The sequence below is a fragment of the Neoarius graeffei genome, chromosome 24 (assembly GCF_027579695.1).
Source record: "Neoarius graeffei isolate fNeoGra1 chromosome 24, fNeoGra1.pri, whole genome shotgun sequence".
Taxonomy (NCBI): domain Eukaryota; kingdom Metazoa; phylum Chordata; class Actinopteri; order Siluriformes; family Ariidae; genus Neoarius; species Neoarius graeffei.
This window is the reverse complement of record NC_083592.1, coordinates 6737213-6756434: the sequence shown is the minus strand read 5'-3', so window position 1 is coordinate 6756434 and position 19222 is coordinate 6737213. Positions and strand designations below refer to the sequence as shown.

The window sequence follows — 19222 nt, the reverse complement described above, 5'->3', positions numbered from 1 at the left end:
GGTTTCCCAAAAGCCTCTTAATGCTAAGAGAGTCTTAACTATGAGAGAGAGAGAGAGAGAGAGAGAGAGCGCATTCATTGCACTGCTCGCTCTATCATTTAACGACGATCTTTGTTCTACAATGCTTTTTGGGCCAGAACAACAATATATATCATCATTAATGTGTCAAAAGTACAACAGATTTTTAGCTACATGTCATTCATTAATTAGTTTGGGTTTTTACATCACATCTGAGGACAACATTCAGAGTTCGGCATTGTTTTATTATTAATTTAACAAAATTGTGAATTAAAAAAAAGAAAGTGTGATAAAATAGCTTGCATCCTGCACAGGACTTTGATTTAGTATCACATAGCTTAATTAAGTGAAGTTGTGTAAAGAAGGAATAATAATAATAGGATGTGCTGGATCAAGTGCTATTTTATCATCTGCTTGAATAATGAATCAGTAAATTCAACCCAATGTGTGGAGATGACTGTACAAACAGGACTTGTAGGTCATGTAGCAGGCACGTGTTGACTTCATTAATCCTAATGAAGGGATTTGTGCAGGGGAAGAAGAGCCCTAATCCTAATACTTCCTTCTTCAGTCCGCATTTTCTATGCCTGATTTTTTTTCTTTCCGTGGTGTAACTTTAGGGCTCAAGTTGCAGATTCTGAGAGCTGATCTAACGGAGTCACTCTGCTAGTTTAAAGCAAACTAACCATCAGTTCCTGTTACGCTCTCACCCTTCTCTTGTGCTGGACAGGTTTACACTCAGCATGGGGGTACAGCGAAAAGTGGAATCTTCATCTCACAGTGATGGATCTTCACTCCAAACCAACGCTCTAGATATAAATTAATCAAATCAATCAATCAAGACACCCGTAGAGCCTCATAAGGCCAGAAAACATCCAAAAACGCCAGCGTTCAAAAAGGAAGTTTCACACAAATCCATAGAACACGCTTTGTCAGAAGTCACCTTCAATACTGTACCACAAAGTTACTGTTTATACGAATCACCAAACCCTGAAGCTGAGGTGAAAATTTCAGGCGCAAGCCTACGCTAGGAGAGCTGGATCTCTCGTCCCGTCTCACTCGCAGAGGCACGGTGGGATCAGTATTGCTTTTGAAGTCGAGGTGCTCGCGTCCTAAACTGGCCAACAACGCGATCAGATATTTCAAACCTGTCCTGTAGAGTTTAATTACAATCTAAACAACCTTCCTGTTCGTATATTTATTAAAGAACACAGAAGGCAAAAATGGATCAAGCTGATATTAGCCCTGCATGCACGCGTCCATCAGAAATAGACATGTGCCGATATTACATTTTCATACTTACCAATTGGAGTGAAACTAAGGAACTGGATGACATCAGGAATAAAACACTGTGTGCCGTGCTGTGGTAGTAAAATAATCAATCAATCAGTGACGAGGTGGTGGGATGAAACGGTGTCAATTCATGAATCACGACGAAGTTGATTCTTATCCTAGAACAGCACGTCCCCAAGAGTTTTATTCTTCTTACACCACAGCAATGTACCAATTATTACTAGTTTTATTTTATTAATGAACTACATAGTACTTTTTAATCTGCTTATAGTGACAATGTTAATAGAACGGGTAAGTTCCTGTGCAGCTGTATCGCCAGCGTACGCACAGCATCGGCGATTATCAGCCCTATTTATAACTAATCAAACTGTAACTGGACATTCTTTAGGAGCTACCGGAATGTTCTCTAATCTGAAAACTCCTCTGTGTCAACGACATTGCTAAAGGAACCCATAAGAACCCTGAGATAAATGTAAAACTCAACAGAGCCTGCTTTTACACACACACACACACACACACACACACACACACACCGTGTTTGGTCTTTCAGAGACGTTACTCTCTCACACAGTCTCAGTGAAGCAGCTCAGAGTTTTTCTCTGAAACGCAGCAGCAGCATCGTCGTCTCAGGAAAGACAGAAATTCCAGACAGTGTTCTCATTTAAAAAAAAAAAAAAAAAAAGCTTTCGAAGGTCTTTAGATTGCGAGTTAAAGTGTGTTCTTAAGGTTAGGCTATGAGTGATGATAGTTTTCTTGATGAATGGATCGTTCGTCAACGTAACAGAACGATACACGCTATAATGGATGGCAGAGCAGGAAGTGGAAGTCGAGTGCCGAGGCGCAGAACAGTAAAAGGATTTTCCCTTTTGTCCTTCCTCCATTTCCGTCTTTTCTTTTGGTCATTTCTCCGTAAGTGAGAGTTGCAGAATCCTCTCCAGCTCCTCCTCCTCTTCTTTCTGCCTCCTGTCCTCTTCCTCCTGCGCTCGGGTCGACAGCTCGATGGCCAACTGGAGGTCGGAGTCTGGGCTGGAGGTGGAGTCCGTACTGGTGGGCGTGGTCTCGCTGAAATCCACGAGGACGCCTTCGGAGACGTTCCTGAGGTTGAGAGACACAGAGCACAAGAGCGGGTGATGGCCACATCCTGACTGAACAGTTTCATTTCACAAGACGTTTTAGCACGATTTATGACATTACTGTCATCGTGATAAACCAGGAGAACTTTGGAGTCCAGCCTCATGTTTTATTGAAAGGCTGGATTAGGAACGATGGACTCACCCATCACTTAGGCTCTCGACCATGCTGTGTGTGGACACGCCGTTAGAGTTACCCCAGGAGTTCTACAAATCAAAGGGGAGAGAGAGACAGAGAAAACATCTCACACACAGCTTATGTTTTCCAATACCAGTTCATACAATCTCTCTCTCACACACCTGCATGCTGTTGGACTCGAGTAAGCTCCGGTGGATGGCGTACTGCAGCAGCTCCTCGTCGTGGTTGGAGGGGTGGGGTGTGTGTCTGCTGCCCCCGCGTTGGTGGTAGTGAGCAGGAACAGTGAAAACAGAGGGGGACACTTGGAATGCAGTGATGCCTAGAGAAAGAGAGAGAAAACCTGAGTTCAGGTGAGACCTACTGAGGGTCTGCAGTTAAGCGACTGTAAGCTCCTGAAAGCTGTTCATTCAGTGATTAAACATTAATACACTTTCATCCTCATTATTTAAGAATAATCTGTCACTTTAAAACCAGTTTGTGGTTTTAGTTTACGATACCTGAAGTGTCTCTGCTCTCGCTTTCCATTTCCTCCGTCGGTGAAGGTGTAGTGGCTGACTGGCTCACGTCGGCCGGCTCCTCCGTGCTGCACTTGTTCACGTTTCCGAAAGTGATGCGAGCGTTGAGCACGTGGAACAGTGGGATTTCTGATGAAAGACGATAAATCACAAATTAAAAATCAGCGCCACTGTTCAGTTTGTCCTTTAGAATATAAAGCCAGAACGTCAACGGCGTAGGAGCTCATCTGGCCTGCCATCAAAACAACCCTGACGACCTAACCATCAAACAGAACTGAAATGTGACAGTGTGAGAGAGGCCCAACCTCCACGACAAACTGTTTACAACAGGAAAATCAACAAAGGACTAAATTTTGTTCCCCGGGGAAAGAGCGACCCAAAACATCGATCAGAACTGAAATTGGATAAGAAATGAGGAGATATACAATTCTAGTGACAGGCCTGAAAGATTTGTTAATTTGGCCTAATTACTAACTCGTTAGCAAAAAAAAAAAATGTCAAAACAACGATCAAGTTTTGTGCAGTGTGACGAGTTTTTTTGAACAAAATCAGAACTGAAATCCGTGCAGAACTGACGGAGGATATATGACTTAACTGAATTGTGGACGACGGACACCATGCCATGGCAACAGTTCATCAGCCTTATGGACAGATGAGCTAAAGATTACATATCAAGTATTCACAAGTATTTACCCCCCCACCTAAACATTTCCACATTCGTGACTGGGTAAAGAGGGCATTAGTCAGAGAAGCAACTAAGGGTGTTTTCACACCTGGTCCCCTTTAAAGGAACCAGACTCAGTCCTCTTTAAGTGGACCAAAAAGTGGACCAACAGAAAAAGAACTCAGTTCTTTTTGTGTTCACACTGTGAATTTATTACAAAGAGGACTGGGTTCTCTTTCTGGTCCAGTTAAGCTTTGATGGGGCCTCAGTCCTCTTTCTGTTCACACCAGGTCATCTAGAGCCCTCAGACCCCCAGTGCATGGAATTCTGCGTAATTTTGTCTTGAATCAAAATGTCTGCTGTCATGCTTGCCCTGCTGTATTCTTTGATCAAAATAGTGCAGATTAAGGAAAATAAATTTATTCCAGCTATCTATGAGCACAAAACACGGCTGAGGAGACTACAAATAAGAAGGGCATGGCTTAAGAGAACTTAAGTTGAGTTTCCCCTGCTGCAGTCACATGACCAGCTACGGCAAACGAAGAAAGTTAAACTACAGTGAAAAAGGCGAAGTGAACCCGGTGCGCTTTTTGTTCACAATGCGCAGATTAGGTGAACCGTACCGTTGATTTTTAGCGAACCGTACTGAGACCACCTCCTGAAGTGGTCTCAGTTCGGTTCGCTTTAAAGGGGTCTGGGTACGGTTGGAGTGTTCACATATGCGCAAAAAATGCTGAGTCATCGATCTGAGTTCGGTTAGATGGCTGAAAGGGACCAAGTGTGAAAACACCCTAAGAGACCATGGGTAACTAATAATGCTACCATTACCGTGCTTCACAGTGGGCATAACGTTCTCAAGATGGTTTCAATGTACAGTGGATATAAAAAATGTACACACCCTGTTAAAATGACACATTTTTCTGACGTAAAAAAAGTGAGACCTCAATAAATCATTTTAAAACTTTTCCCACTTTTAATGTGACCTATAACCTGTACAATTCAAATGAAAAATCTGTTAGGGGGAAAAACACAAAATGTACAATAAGCTGGTTGCATAAGTGTACACACCCTTAAACTAATACTTTGTTGAAGTGCCTTTTGATTTAATTACAGCATTCAGTCTTTTTGGGTCGGAGTCCATCAGCCTGCCACATCTAGACTTGGCAATATTTGCCCACTCTTCCTTGCGAAAGCGCTCCAGATCTGTCAGATTGCAAGGGCGTCTCTTGTGCACAGCCCTCTTCAGGTCACCCCACAGACTTTCAGTTGGATTGAGGTCTGGGCTCTGGCTGGGCCGTTCCAAAACTTTTTTGGGGGTCATTGACGTGCTGAAAGATGAAATTCCTCTTCATCTTCAGCTTTCTAGCAGACACCTGAAGGTTTTGGGCCAAAATGGACTGGTATTTAGAACTGTTGATAATTCCCTCCACCTTGACTAAAGCCCCTGTTCCAGCTGAAGAAAAACAACCCCAAACCATGATGCTGCCACCACCATGCTTCACCGTGGGTGTGGGGTTCTTTTGGTGATGCACAGTGGTGTTTTTGCACCAAACATACCTTTTGGAATTGTGGCCAAAAAGTTCAACCTTGGTTTCATCAGACCAGAACACATTTTCCCACATGCTTTTGGGAGAGTTGATGTATTTTTTTGTTTTTTTTTTGCAAAATTTAGCCAGGCCTGGATGTTTTTCTTTGACCCTACCTCATAGTCCAGACATATGGAGAATACGGGAGGTTGTTCTCACATGTAGTACACAACCAGTACTTGCCAGAAATTCCTGCCGCTCCTTCAGTGTTGCTGTAGGCCTCTCGGCAGCCTCCCTGACCAGTTTTCGTCTGGTCTTTTCATCAATTTTGGAGGGACGTCCAGTTCTCAGTAATGTCACTGTTGTCCCATATTTTCTGCACTTCTTGATGACGGTCTTCACTGTGCTCCATGGTATATCTAATGCTGTGGAAATGTTTTTGTACCTTTCTCCTGACTGATACCTTTCAACAATGAGATCCCTCTGATGCTTTGTAAGCTCTCTGTGAACCCTGGCTTTTGCTGGATGAGGCAACTGAGTAAATGTCTGAACTTTATTTGGGGTTAATCAGAGTCATTTTAATTGATGGCAGGTGTGAACCCAAAAAGACTGAATGCTGTAATTAAATCAAAAGGTGCTTCAGCAAAGTATTAGTTTAAGGGTGCGCACACTTATGCAACCAGCTTATTGTACGTTTTTTATTTTTATTTTTTAATGTTTCCCCCCCCCAACAGATTTGTTTTTCAATTGAATTGTACAGGTTATAGGTCACATTAAAAGGTGGAAAAGTTTTGAAATTATTTATCATCGTCTCATTTTTTTTTTTTACATCAGAAAAACATGTCATTTTAACGGGGTGCGTATACTTTTTATATCCACTGTACTTATAAAATAAAATTCTTAATTTAATTGCTGTGGGTTTTTTTTGCTGAAATAAGAACAGCTCTTGTTGGTGCACTCGGGCGTTACCGATCTTGACGGGGAAGCCCGGGGGGAAGCGGAGCTGGATGAAGTCTCGGAGACGGGCGAAGTGAGTGCTGGTCCGAGCCATCAGGTCGATGATGGGGGTCACCTGCTCCACCAGAGACAGGGGATGCTCCTCGCTCATCCACAGCGTCCCCTTAAACCTGACAGGAACAAGATGGAGTCATCAAAAGAGTGCCAGGAAAACCTAAATGAGCCGTACCTTCTTCCTTCCAAACATACTTGGAGAAGAATTTTAGAAAAGAGCTTTTTATTCCAGTTTCTAGATTTAAAATGTCTCATCAACAAACACTTTACATCTGAACTTAATATAAAAGCTACAAAAAATTTTATACACTACTGTTCAAAAGTTTGGGGTCAACCAGACAATTTTGTGTTTTCCATGAAAAGTCACACTTTTATTTACCACCATAAGTTGTAAAATGAATAGAAAATATAGTCAAGACATTTTTCTGGCCATTTTGAGCATTTAATCGACCCCACAAATGTGATGCTCCAGAAACTCAATCTGCTCAAAGGAAGGTCAGTTTTATAGCTTCTCTAAAGAGCTCAACTGTTTTCAGCTGTGCTAACATGATTGTACAAGGGTTTTCTAATCATCCATTAGCCTTCTGAGGCAATGAGCAAACACATTGTACCATTAGAACACTGGAGTGAGAGTTGCTGGAAATGGGCCTCTATACACCTATGGAGATATTGCACCAAAAACCAGACATTTGCAGCTAGAATAGTCATTTACCACATTAGCAATGTATAGAGTGGATTTCTGATTAGTTTAAAGTGATCTTCATTGAAAAGAACAGTGCTTTTCTTTCAAAAATAAGGACATTTCAAAGGGACCCCAAACTTTTGAACGGTAGTGTATAAACGCTGTTTATTCTCCAGGAAATTCACAAACTAAACTGAAAATTAAACACACATTTAATACAGAGTTTAAACAGTTCTTTATTCACTTTTGGGTTCTGATGGTGAGCTCGATGGGTCGGCCGATATCTCGGTCCTTCAGGTCAAAGTCTGGGTCAAAATATTCCTCTGGAGTGATGGCTGTTGGGTTTGTCGCCGTCGCGTACTCAAGAGTTAGATCCTTTAAAAAAAAAAAAAAAAAAAAAAAAACAGAAATGACTTGATTAAAGTTATGTTTTGTTTTATAATCTGATGTATTATTATAAGCCAAACTCCATAAACAATATAATCCCACTGATCAAGATTAATATCCGTCTTTATCCCACAGCACTGTTGAATTCTGATTGGTCAGAAGGTTTTTTTTTAAAAATAAAACAGCTCGAACAGCTGTGCAGCTGCAAACCTCCAGTTTATTTCACATACCCCCTGAGCGCTGATCTGCTGCTCTACTGTCCCGAGAAAAGACTCCAGAATGTTCCTCTCACCTGCAACAGAGAGAAAAATGTTACGCTGAAGCCGGAACCATGTGATAATGGCGACTCAGTTTATTACAAAAACAGGAATAATTACAAACTATTATAGGTTTATCACGTTATTCTGTTACATCATCACACTCAAATCTTCCCGTAATACAAGTCAGTATAAGCAGTTACTTTTGATTCTGGCTTTCTCTTCGTCAGTGAGGTGCTCCGTCCTCGTGCGAATCACCACGTTCACATTGTTGGCAGAGAACACCTAAACATCAACACAGAGCTCTTACATCATCTTAGGTTTTATTAATATTACTGTGTTATTACTTTATAATACTATGCACCACATAGTAGTATTATTACTATTATTACTATACCTGGATTCTGATTGGTTGACAGACACTCTGAATTTAAATCACATCACAGACACACAAGCTTGTATCTAATGCTGTGTTCACACTTCTACCGGTACGATAGTGGTATAACTGTATTGATACAAAGTATACCGGTACAGCTTAGTGCATCTGTCCACACTAGCGAGAAATGTTTGCGGTTTTCTTTCACGGTAGTTGAAATGCGCGTGCGCGAAATGTTTCCGTGGTTACCAAGTAACTTCCTTCCGAGAATATATGGCGAATGAAACAACGCGTGTGTGCTTTTTGTTGTCAATGTACAGTCTGTATTTCTGGTGGTCATTTATTCAGTCGAATCGTATAAAACGGGCGAGGCAGTTGAGAAAGAAACAAAGAAAACGAATCTCCCTTTCTCCCCCCTCACTTTCTCCCTCTTCCCTTCTCTTCCCCTCACTTTCTCTCCCTCTTCCACTCTTCCTCCTTTCTTCCTCCCCTTTCTTTGCTCCATGTAGCTCCACGGTCGTTTTGAGCCATTTTGACGTTTTTTTACAGCTGGAAAGCACGTGCTTATTGCTGGAAGAAATAGGAATGGTTCATTGCGCATGATATTTGTATCGATACAGAACTGCTTCATCTGTCCACACTACAGCAAAGCGCTACGGTACCAATACTGTACCGGTACGAAACCCATACATTTGTGGGTTTCGTACCGATACAGTTATACCACTACAGTACCGGTATAGTTGCTAGTGTGGACAGGTGTTGCGGTACGAAAGTAGTTTCGTATCAGTACAAAATCCCTAGTGTGGACAGGGTATTAAGGAGACTGGACTTTTCAACATGTAACTGATTTTAGTGGAGTTCCTGTGAGCGGAGCCCCATAAGCATACAGTGTGGATACATAAAGAAGCCCATCGAGCTGTTTTCTGATGGGTTTGGTCCTGTGCCTCCCACCAGACCAGTGTTTTAGTAACTGCCAGCCACACACGCCGCCTAGCGGCCAGAGTTAGTAACTGCCAGCTACACACGCCACCTAGCGGCCAGCATTAGCCGGTAAAGAAATAAAACAAAAGAGGCTGGCTATGATATAAGAAAATTCTACAACCCAGAAACAGATAGGAGCTCCGCTTTTAGGCAGTGCCTAAATCTATATATGAGCGATTCCACACTTATGGGTACTGAAATGGGGACATGAACTTATTTTTAAAAATTCACCTAAAACCATTTCTTTTTTTTACCATCAGGTCACAAAACATGTAATCTTTAATGAATGATATGTTAAAAGATAACTTTAATTTTCTGAGATGTAATAAAAACATATTTATATGCCAAAGTCAGAACGTAACAGAAGTGTTGTGGACATATATATTCTCAATTTTAACAATGTAGAATTACTTTTTGAAACATAGGAAGGTGATGTTTTAGCAAATATAATTAATAAACATGTGTAGTAGAATAAACATACACATTCTTTCAATAAGATTAACATGGTATATAGCTAGATTGTAATTAATTTGTAACAGAAGCGAGATGGACAATCGTAACAGAAGTAATGTAACAGACATCATTTTGGAACTCATAGGCTTGACTTTGGCATATAAATATGTTATTACATCTCAGAAAATTAAAGTTATCTTTTAACATATCATTCATTAAAGATTACATGTTTTGTGACCTGATGGTAAAAAAAGAAATGGTTTTAGGTGAATAAGTTCATGTCCCCATTTCAGTACCCATAAGCGTGGAATCACTCCTATATTAAAAAATAATTAAAAAAAAAAAATCCCGATGAAGCCTCCATGTGCTTTCACTCACTCTCTTAACAGACATTTGTGAAAAAGTGCACACCTTTGCTTCAAATCCGTTCACCACTTCTGTCCTGTCTGTTCTCCAGCCCCAGAGCCCGGATTTACACCTGCACACACGCGCACACACCATCACTGTACATCCACAGACACATGAACTTTACTTGCTGTATGATAAATTATTTATAATAGCTGATAAAATGATCACTGATTGGAATAATGGGGCAACACAGTTTTCAGGATTGATTTGTTCTGAGGTTTAAAACTCGCAGGTACGTTGAAGGTCACTCCTCAGCTTTGAGATTCAGAGACTCGAGACAGCGGTGAGGAAGCTGAAACGTCTCGGAGTAACGGCTTCTGTGGTGTTAAATAAATAAAACCTGCTTCTGGTGTGAAAGAGATCAACATGACTTATTCAGCTGGACGGCGTCCTCTGACCCACCTCTCAAACGAGATGTCCTTGGTGTCGAGGAAGGTGTTGATGATGGGTGTGGTCAGCCGCTTGGCCACTTCCTGTTGGTCAGGCTGCATGGAGTCGAGAGTGACCTCGTCTAGCTCGCGTGTGATGTCGAAGCGCTCCGTGTCCACCAGCTCGTCATCGTGATTCACCTCCATCAACTCGGCACAGCTCTCTGTACACACACAAAGTTCATTTATTTAAAATCAGTCGCACTAAATTGGCTCTATGGAGATGAAAACGAATCGGGGTATGTTTGAGTGTGCGTGTACCGTCTCCCTTGAAGATGTAGCTCCGCCTCCCCCTGATCCACGTCATGTTCTCAAAGCCGAGCAGTGTGGCATCCACACGCAGGCTTGTGCCACTCTTCCAGATACGACAGACATCACTCGGACACACACGCGACACCAATGGGACTGTGACCAACAGAAAACACATGTTTTTCCCCTTGTCATATTTCCAAAAACGGAAAACCTAAAAAAAGTTACAGCTTCACCTCTGACTGATACTTCAGACTCCTTCCGTAAAATATTACATCAAATATACAAAACATCATATCAACGATTATTAGTGTCCGCCGTGCGTGAGCGTTACTATAGAAATGATCACACCTTCTGACCAATCAGAATGGAGAACCTGAGCGGTGTGTTGAGCTGAGCGTGTGAGAATGGAATAATAACGAGTGTGTAGGAATCAGAGACACACTTACTCCAGCTGGTGAACTCCCATTTCATCTCCATGTAGAAATCTGGAGACTGCAGGACAAGAGAAACTTCACATCAGTAACAAGGCTCCTGCATGCTGGACTTACACACACACACCCAAACCAAACCAGCAGAGCTGTGTGGGGTGTGTAAGACTAGAGCTCCATCAAGAGACCCATGAGGAAGTGAGAGAATAATGGCTTTCCTGAGCAGAGTTCGAGCAGAGACACAGATACAAGAGAAGCAATACGATGCCACAAAACACACACACACACTCACTCACTTCAGGCTGGAAAGCAGAAAAAAAAGGGATGATGTCAGAGAGACACACAGAGAGAGAGAGAGAGAGAGAGAGAGAGAGAGAGTCTCTCACCTCTCGGATCTTGCACAGTAACTCAGGCACTCCTGCCAAAGCCGTGGAGGCTTTGAGGTAATCACGCCGCTGCAGGACCAACTGCACCATCTCTGGATCTCCGGTACTGACCGCTTCCTGAAGCACTAAACACACACACACACCATTAGCTATACACACACACACACACACAGAGTGCTGGCAGGAATTCAAATGATACTCAGAGAGGATAATTAACTGAATTACCAGCATGCCATTCCTAACACTTCATCTCACACACACAGTTCATCTTGTTTTCTTTTCAGCATGTTTGTCTCTTCTGCAAGTGAAACTTTACACATGAGCAGCTATGCATGCCAACAAGCTTAATCACCCACACACACACACACACACACGAATGAATATTTGACCAAAAGGGGTCATGGGTCAGCTAGTTATTTCCTAACTGAGGCTTTAAATGTATCCCATAATGCGTCATCCTCTCCATCTCTCTCTCTCACATACAACTAAGCAGAAGGCTTTTTCCCGGTTAAAACCATACACGTGGTGAGAGCAGTATCCACACATATACACTCACCTGGATGCAACATAACTATAAAGGGATTAAAAAGTATGACCTGTCTTTCTTTAATAGTGTAAAATTGTAATTATTGGCAAACTGTTGTGGTGTAAGAGGAATAAAACACTTCAGCTCGTGCTGCTGCTGAAGGATGATCATCAGCTTCTGTGTGGTGATGGTAACACCAGCTTATGCTTGACGGTTTTCCCTCACGTGTACAAGCTACATAAATGTGCGTGTTGAAATATCACAGTGAACAGGAGGGAGTCTGTGGTGAAGGCTCTTGACCAGCGACCCGAAAGGTTGTGTTCAAATCCCACAACTGTCCGAGAGCCCAAGCATCTCTTTGGATAAAAGTATGGGTGCGTGTTTGTTGGACTCACCGGTCCAGTTCTTGGCGTTCTCTTTGGTGACCTGGGCTCCGTGTCTCAGCAGCACTCGGACCGACTCCAGGTGACCCAGAGACACGGCCAAGTGCAGCGGGGTGCGTCCTCTCGGGTCCACCTCCTCTATGTTGTGCTGTAAACGAAAACACCATCATCACTTCAATTACAGTCCAGTCCCATATCTGACATCACACCAACATTCTGATCTAATCACAGCCTCATTCTGACTCATTACTCAAGTCTGATAAATGATGTACAGGCTGCAGAAACTTTAAAATCCCTAGAATATGATTATTTCTCATCTCTCAGCTTCAGTTTAATAATGTGAACACTAGAACTGCTCTGCCAATTATTTGCTCGTTAGCTTGCAGGTCGATACAAAATCCCAAATCACGTCCTGCTCCCTATACATGCCCACTATATAGGGTACTAGATAATGCTATGTGACACACTACCTAGTGAACTAGCAAGCTGTTTGAGACTCAACCCAAGATTTCACCAGCAACAAAACAAACAGCTAATCAGGCGAAGCTCAGATTTAAGTTAATTTCACTCAGATTTCCAAGAGAATAATAACAGAATATACAATAAAATACGATTTAATTAATTTATTGGTTATTTAAACACTCGAGTTAGCTTATTAAGTGTTCAGTTAGCAAGCATGCTATCGACTCGAGCTGCCCCACAGTAAACTCACGGCATTTAACAAAGTATTTCACGTCATAAATATAAAAGAAGAATGAGCTGAACATGTTTATACCGTGTTTATTTCTTTCTCCAGCTGTCTGTAGTCGTTCTGCCACACCAGCCAGTGCAGAAGAAACTTCTCCCTGAAGTCCATTTCACACTCCTGAAAAAATACCAGAACAAAAACCTAACTAGTACCGAGACCGAATATTCCCCGGAAGCCACATTTATTTATATCTAAAACAAATTCACTTTATTCTAAACAATTAGCCCAAATGCATGGTCGAGAAAAAGCAGAGACTTTCCAAAATAAAACTTTTCCACAAAACACGGAAGTGACCGGATTAAACCATTAGCGCAAAACGCAGGGGGGAGGCGAGGCTGTGAGAAGTACACTGCGAGAGTCTGTGAAACCAAATAATAGGAAAATAATATTTTCCGGTACGTGTTACTAAATTGATAATAGTTTAATCGTTAATTATTTCCTCAATTACATTTTTTTTTCGGATGCGTAACAGGTTACAGTGCATATCCTCAGAATGGTCACTTCCAAGTGCAGGACCATTTCATTTCAAGAGGGGAGGGGGGTGTTTGGGTTGTGCCATGCCCGAGTGATTACTGATTTATATAATCACTTGGGCATGGTACAACCCAAGCTGTACCCAAGTTATCATAAAACAAATGAGACAAAAATATTATACTTGATCATTTATTTATTGAGGAAAATGATCCAATATTACATATCTGTGAGTGGCAAAAGTATGTGACCCTTTGCTTTCAGTATCTGGTGTGACCCCCTTGTGCAGCAATAACTGCAGCTAAACGTTTGCGGTAACTGTTGATCAGTCCTGCACACCGGCCTGGAGGAATTTTAGCCCATTCCTCCGTACAGAACAGCTTCAACTCTGGGATGTTGGTGGGTTTCCTCACATGAACTGCTCGCTTCAGGTCCTTCCACAACATTTCGATTGGATTAAGGTCAGGACTTTGACTGGGCCATTCCAAAACATTCAGTTTATTCTTCTTTAACCATTCTTTGGTAGAACGACTTGTGTGCTTAGGGTCGTTGTCTTGCTGCATGACCCACCTTCTTTTGAGATTCAGTTCATGGACAGATGTCCTGATATTTTCCATTAGAATTCACTGGTATAATTCAGAATTCATTGTTCCATCAATAATGACAATCCGTCCTGGCCCAGATGCAGCAAAACAGGCCCAAACCATGATACTACCACCACCATGTTTCACAGATGGGATAAGGTTCTTATGCTGGAATGCAGTGTTTTCCTTTCTCCAAACATAATGCTTCTCATTTAAACCAAAAAGTTCTATTTTGGTCTCATCCATCCACAAAAAATTTTTTCAATAGCCTTCTGGCTTGTCTACGTGATCTTTAGCAAACTTCAGACAAGCAGCAATGTTCTTTTTGGAGAGCAGTGGCTTTCTCCTTGCAACCCTGCCAGGCACACCACTGTTGTTCAGTGTTCTCCTGATGATGGACTCATGAACGTTAACATTAGCCAGTGTGAGAGAGGCCTACAGTTGCTTAGAAGTTATGCTGGGGTCCTTTGTGATCTCGCTGACTATTACACGCCTTGCTCTTGGAGTGATCTTTGTTGGTCGACCACTCCTGGGGAGGGTAACAATGGTCTTGAATTTCCTCCATTTGTACACAGTCTGTCTGACTGTGGATTGGTGGAGTCCAAACTCTTTAGAGATGGTTTTGTAACCTTTTCCAGCCTGATGAGCATCAACAATGCTTTTTCTGAGATCCTCAGACATCTCCTTTTTTCATGCCATGATACACTCCCACAAACATGTGTTGTGAAGCTCAGACTTTGATAGATCCCTGTTCTTTAAATAAAAAAGGGTGCCCACTCACACCTGATTGTCATCCCATTGATTGAAAACACCTGACTCTAATTTCACCTTCAAATTAACTGCTAATCCTAGAGGTTCACATACTTTTGCCACACACAGATATGTAATATTGGATCATTTTCCTCAATAAATAAACGGCCAAGTCTCATATTTTTGTCTCATTTGTTTAACTGGGTTCTCTTTATCTACTTTTAGGACTTGTGTGAAAATCTGATGATGTTTTAGGTCATATATATATATATACACACATTTTATATATATATATATATATATATATACACACACATTTTATATATATATATATATATATATATATAATGTGTGGGCGGCATGGTGGTGTAGTGGTTAGCGCTGTCGCCTCACAGCAAGAAGGTCCTGGGTTCGAGCCCCGGGGCCGGCGAGGGCCTTTCTGTGTGGAGTTTGCATGTTCTCCCCGTGTCCGCGTGGGTTTCCTCCAGGTGCTCCGGTTTCCCCCACAGTCCAAAGACATGCAGGTTAGGTTAACTGGTGACTCTAAATTGATTGACCGTAGGTGTGAATGTGAGTGTGAATGGTTGTCTGTGTCTATGTGTCAGCCCTGTGATGACCTGGCGACTTGTCCAGGGTGTACCCCACCTTTTGCCCATAGTCAGCTGGGATAGGCTCCAGCTTGCCTGTGACCCTGTAGAAGGATAAAGCGGCTAGAGATAATGAGATGAGATATAATGTGTGTGTGTGTGTGTATATATGTTTTGACATAGTTTCTTTTTTTCTGGAAAAGTAAATGCAAATCAGAATCAGAACCAGAAGCAAGTTTTTTGCCAAGTCCATTCTCACATACAAGGAATTTGCTTTGGTGATTGGTGCTTGAACAGTTAAGATAGAAGAATTTAGCAAAGACAAAAGTAGTGATATAAATAGAATAAAAAATAAGAAGAATCTAAATTATATAAATTTGAAAAGTGGACATATTTAAGGGGTTGTGTATGGGCATTTCTAGCTATTGAAGAGACCAGGGCCTGAGTCAGGTTTTCCTGGGGCTTGTATTTTTAAGGGAGAGTGGCATTGATAGGTTGGGGAGGTGAAATCTAACTTAACAAGATAATATTATCACCCACACAGAATCAAAGGTTATGTGATCTTTATTAGTGATATTTACACTGCTCTTTTTACATTTATGTCATTCACTTCAGTTTCTTTCTCCTTATCATTAAGTTATTATCAACACCCGTAATGTCTCAGGAATGATGCCTTTGCCAATTGACTATTAAATATCACTAGTAAAATGTGCCATTCTGACAATGCATGTCTAGTCAGCGGGAAAACACTCGGAGTGACGTCACTGGAGTGAAATATGGGGAAATATGTCACTCAGATCTGCGATGTATTCTGTATGAAAAATGCGAGTTTTTCAACACGAGAAGATAAACTTCATATCTTCAAGCCAAAGTGTGATTTTTTTTTATTATACAGTCACTTTCACAAACTAAAAGAACCCAAATTTATCAAAACAATTAATCAATTTCCTCATGAGTGACATATAGAGATACATTCATGTCTATGTTTTATATATATATATATATATATATATATATATATATATATATATACACACACACACACACATTATCTCTCATCTCATCTCATCTCATCTCATCTCATTATCTCTAGCCGCTTTATCCTGTTCTACAGGGTCGCAGGCAAGCTGGAGCCTATCCCAGCTGACTACGGGCGAAAGGCGGGGTACACCCTGGACAAGTCGCCAGGTCATCACAGGGCTGACACATAGACACAGACAACCATTCACACTCACATTCACACCTACGGTCAATTTAGAGTCACCAGTTAACCTAACCTGCATGTCTTTGGACTGTGGGGGAAACCGGAGCACCTGGAGGAAACCCACGCGGACACGGGGAGAACATGCAAACTCCACACAGAAAGGCCCTCGCCGGCCACGGGGCTCGAACCCGGACCTTCTTGCTGTGAGGCGACAGCGCTAACCACTACACCACCGTGCCACCCACACATTATCTGTTGCCGCTTATCCTGTCCTACAGGGTCACAGGCAAGCTGGAGCCTATCCCAGCTGACTATGGGTGAGAGGCGGGGTACACCCTGGACAAGTCACCAGGTCATCGCAGGGCATATATATATATATATATATATATATATATATATATATATATATATATATATACACACACACACACACACACACACGTGTGTGTGTGTGTGTGTTTTGAGGCAACTCCAGTGAGGGCTACCTGTAGGCTATTGATGCTACCTGCTTACCTCATCCATGAGAGACAGAAAACAGGAGTCATGCCCAGTCTAACAAGGTCCATGTCAGGTGTGGAGGAAGGATGTGGGATCCATGGATGATCACAAATGATAAAATACATCACAAATGCTATGGCAAGGAGGAGCCAGGATACCGGGGGGGGGGGGGGGGGGGTCATCATCATCCCCACACTCTGAGAACCCCCCAGTAATGAACAGCTGACCTACTACAACCATCACCAAGACCAACAATCTGACATACATCACAGCTATAATGATCCTGGAAATGCTTGGATCAATCTGTGCACTGCCTGTCTTGACTACAAGAAAGCCGATGACTCGGTGTCCCACACATGGATCCTTGAATGCTTGAAACTGTACAACAAGAACCTTCATCAAGAAAAGAGACCAACTTCAAGCCAATAAGATGGGTCACCATCAAGTGCGGCATATACCAAGGAGACACCCTGTCCCTGCTGCTGTTCTCCATAGGGCTGAACCTCAGCCAGATCATTACCAAGAGTGGCTATGGATACAGACTATGAAATAGAGCAACCTCTACATGGATGACATCAAGCTCTGAGCAAGACATCGACTCACTGATCTATAGCAACGACATCAGAATGTCATTTGGACTTGATAAGTGTGCTTGGATGGTAACAAGGATAGGGAAGGCAGTCAGAATCAATGGGGTGGTGCAACCAGATGGCATAATAGGAGACATGGACGCCAGCTACAAGTACCTTGGAATCCCACAGGCAAATGGCAACCATGAAGAAGCCAGCCAAAAACAGCCAAATAACTGCAGAAGTCAGCTGAATGGGAAGAACAAGTTCTGGGCTATCAACACCTACGCCCTGCCGGTCATCACATACCCTGCTGGCATAATAAGATGGCCAAAGGAGGAGACCTCATCAAGACAAGAAAACTCTTGACAGTGCACGGAGGGTTTTACCCAAAGTCCAGCACCCTGAGGCTGTATGCTAAAAGGAATAAAGGAGGCCGAGGACTAGTGAGCATCAGAGCCACTATCCAGGATGAAACAACAAAAATCCACGAGTACATCAGGGAGATGGCCCCAAATGATGAAGTGCTTAGTGAATACCTCAGGTAGCAGAAACCCAAGAAGGAAGTGCAAGAGGAGCCATCATAGAAAGACAAACCACTGCACGGGATGTACCACCAGCAGATAGAAGAAGTGGCTGATATTGAAAAATCCTACCAGTGGCTGGATAAAGGTGGACTGGAAGACAGCACAGAGGCACTAATCATAGCTGCACAGAAACAGGCCCTAAGCACAAGATCAATAGAGGCTGGGGTCTACCACACGAGGCAGGACCCCAGGTGCAGACTGTGCAAAGATGCCCCCAAGACAATCCAGCACATAACAGCAGGGTGTAAGATGCTAGCAGGAAGAGCGTACATGGAACACCATAACCAATTGGTTGACATAGTGTACAGAAACATCTGTGCCGTGTGTGGACTGGAAGTCCCAAGGTCAAAGTGGGGCACACCTCTGAAAGTGGTTGAGAATGACCAAGCTAAGATCCTGTGGGACTTCCAGATATAGACGAACAAACTGGTAATGGCTAACCAACCGGACATGGTAGTGGTGGACAAACGGGAGAACAAGGCTGTGGTGATAGATGTGGCAATACCAAGTGACAATAACATCAGGAAAAAGGAACTTGAGAAGCTTGAGAAGTATCAAGGTCTGAAAGAAGGGCTAGAAAGGATGTGGAAGATGAAGACAGCAGTGGTCCCCATGGTGACAGGAGCCCTCGGTGAAGTGACCCCCAGAATCCTCATCTAGGTGATAACAGATAGTGTGATTATAAATAACTTGCTTCTATAACTGTGTCCTATATTGTCACAATGTACACGCACTAACATATTGACATCTGCTGGACAATAAACACTCTTACATCACTCCTGTGTCAGCTGAACCTGAGTGAGTGTTTGGTCAGTGTAAATTAGAGCTGGTAGGATAAATGTTCATTTAATTTCTACACAAATGTATATTCCTTAGACTTTTAAGCAGAAGGAAGTCCAGAACCCGGATCTAGGCCATTTAACTACCAACACATTCTACAGTAAACATAGAGGTATGTGAGTTTACGCCACATAATGAACG

At 42.4% G+C, this 19222-nt stretch overlaps 1 protein-coding gene across 1 annotated transcript; it reads right to left on the bottom strand.

The window, feature by feature from the left end:
• Positions 1-242: 242 nt before the first annotated feature.
• Positions 243-13287, bottom strand: ankrd13a (ankyrin repeat domain 13A). Its single transcript, XM_060907887.1, has 15 exons — positions 13019-13287; positions 12256-12391; positions 11335-11459; positions 10967-11012; positions 10530-10673; positions 10243-10432; positions 9844-9910; positions 7826-7907; positions 7596-7657; positions 7223-7353; positions 6255-6412; positions 3078-3224; positions 2742-2899; positions 2587-2648; positions 243-2406 (listed from the first exon to the last, which is right to left on the bottom strand). Exons 1-15 carry the CDS (start codon positions 13097-13099, stop codon positions 2211-2213), a joined length of 1785 nt encoding a protein of 594 aa, XP_060763870.1. The 5' UTR covers positions 13100-13287; the 3' UTR covers positions 243-2210.
• Between the last annotated feature and the right edge of the window lie 5935 nt (positions 13288-19222).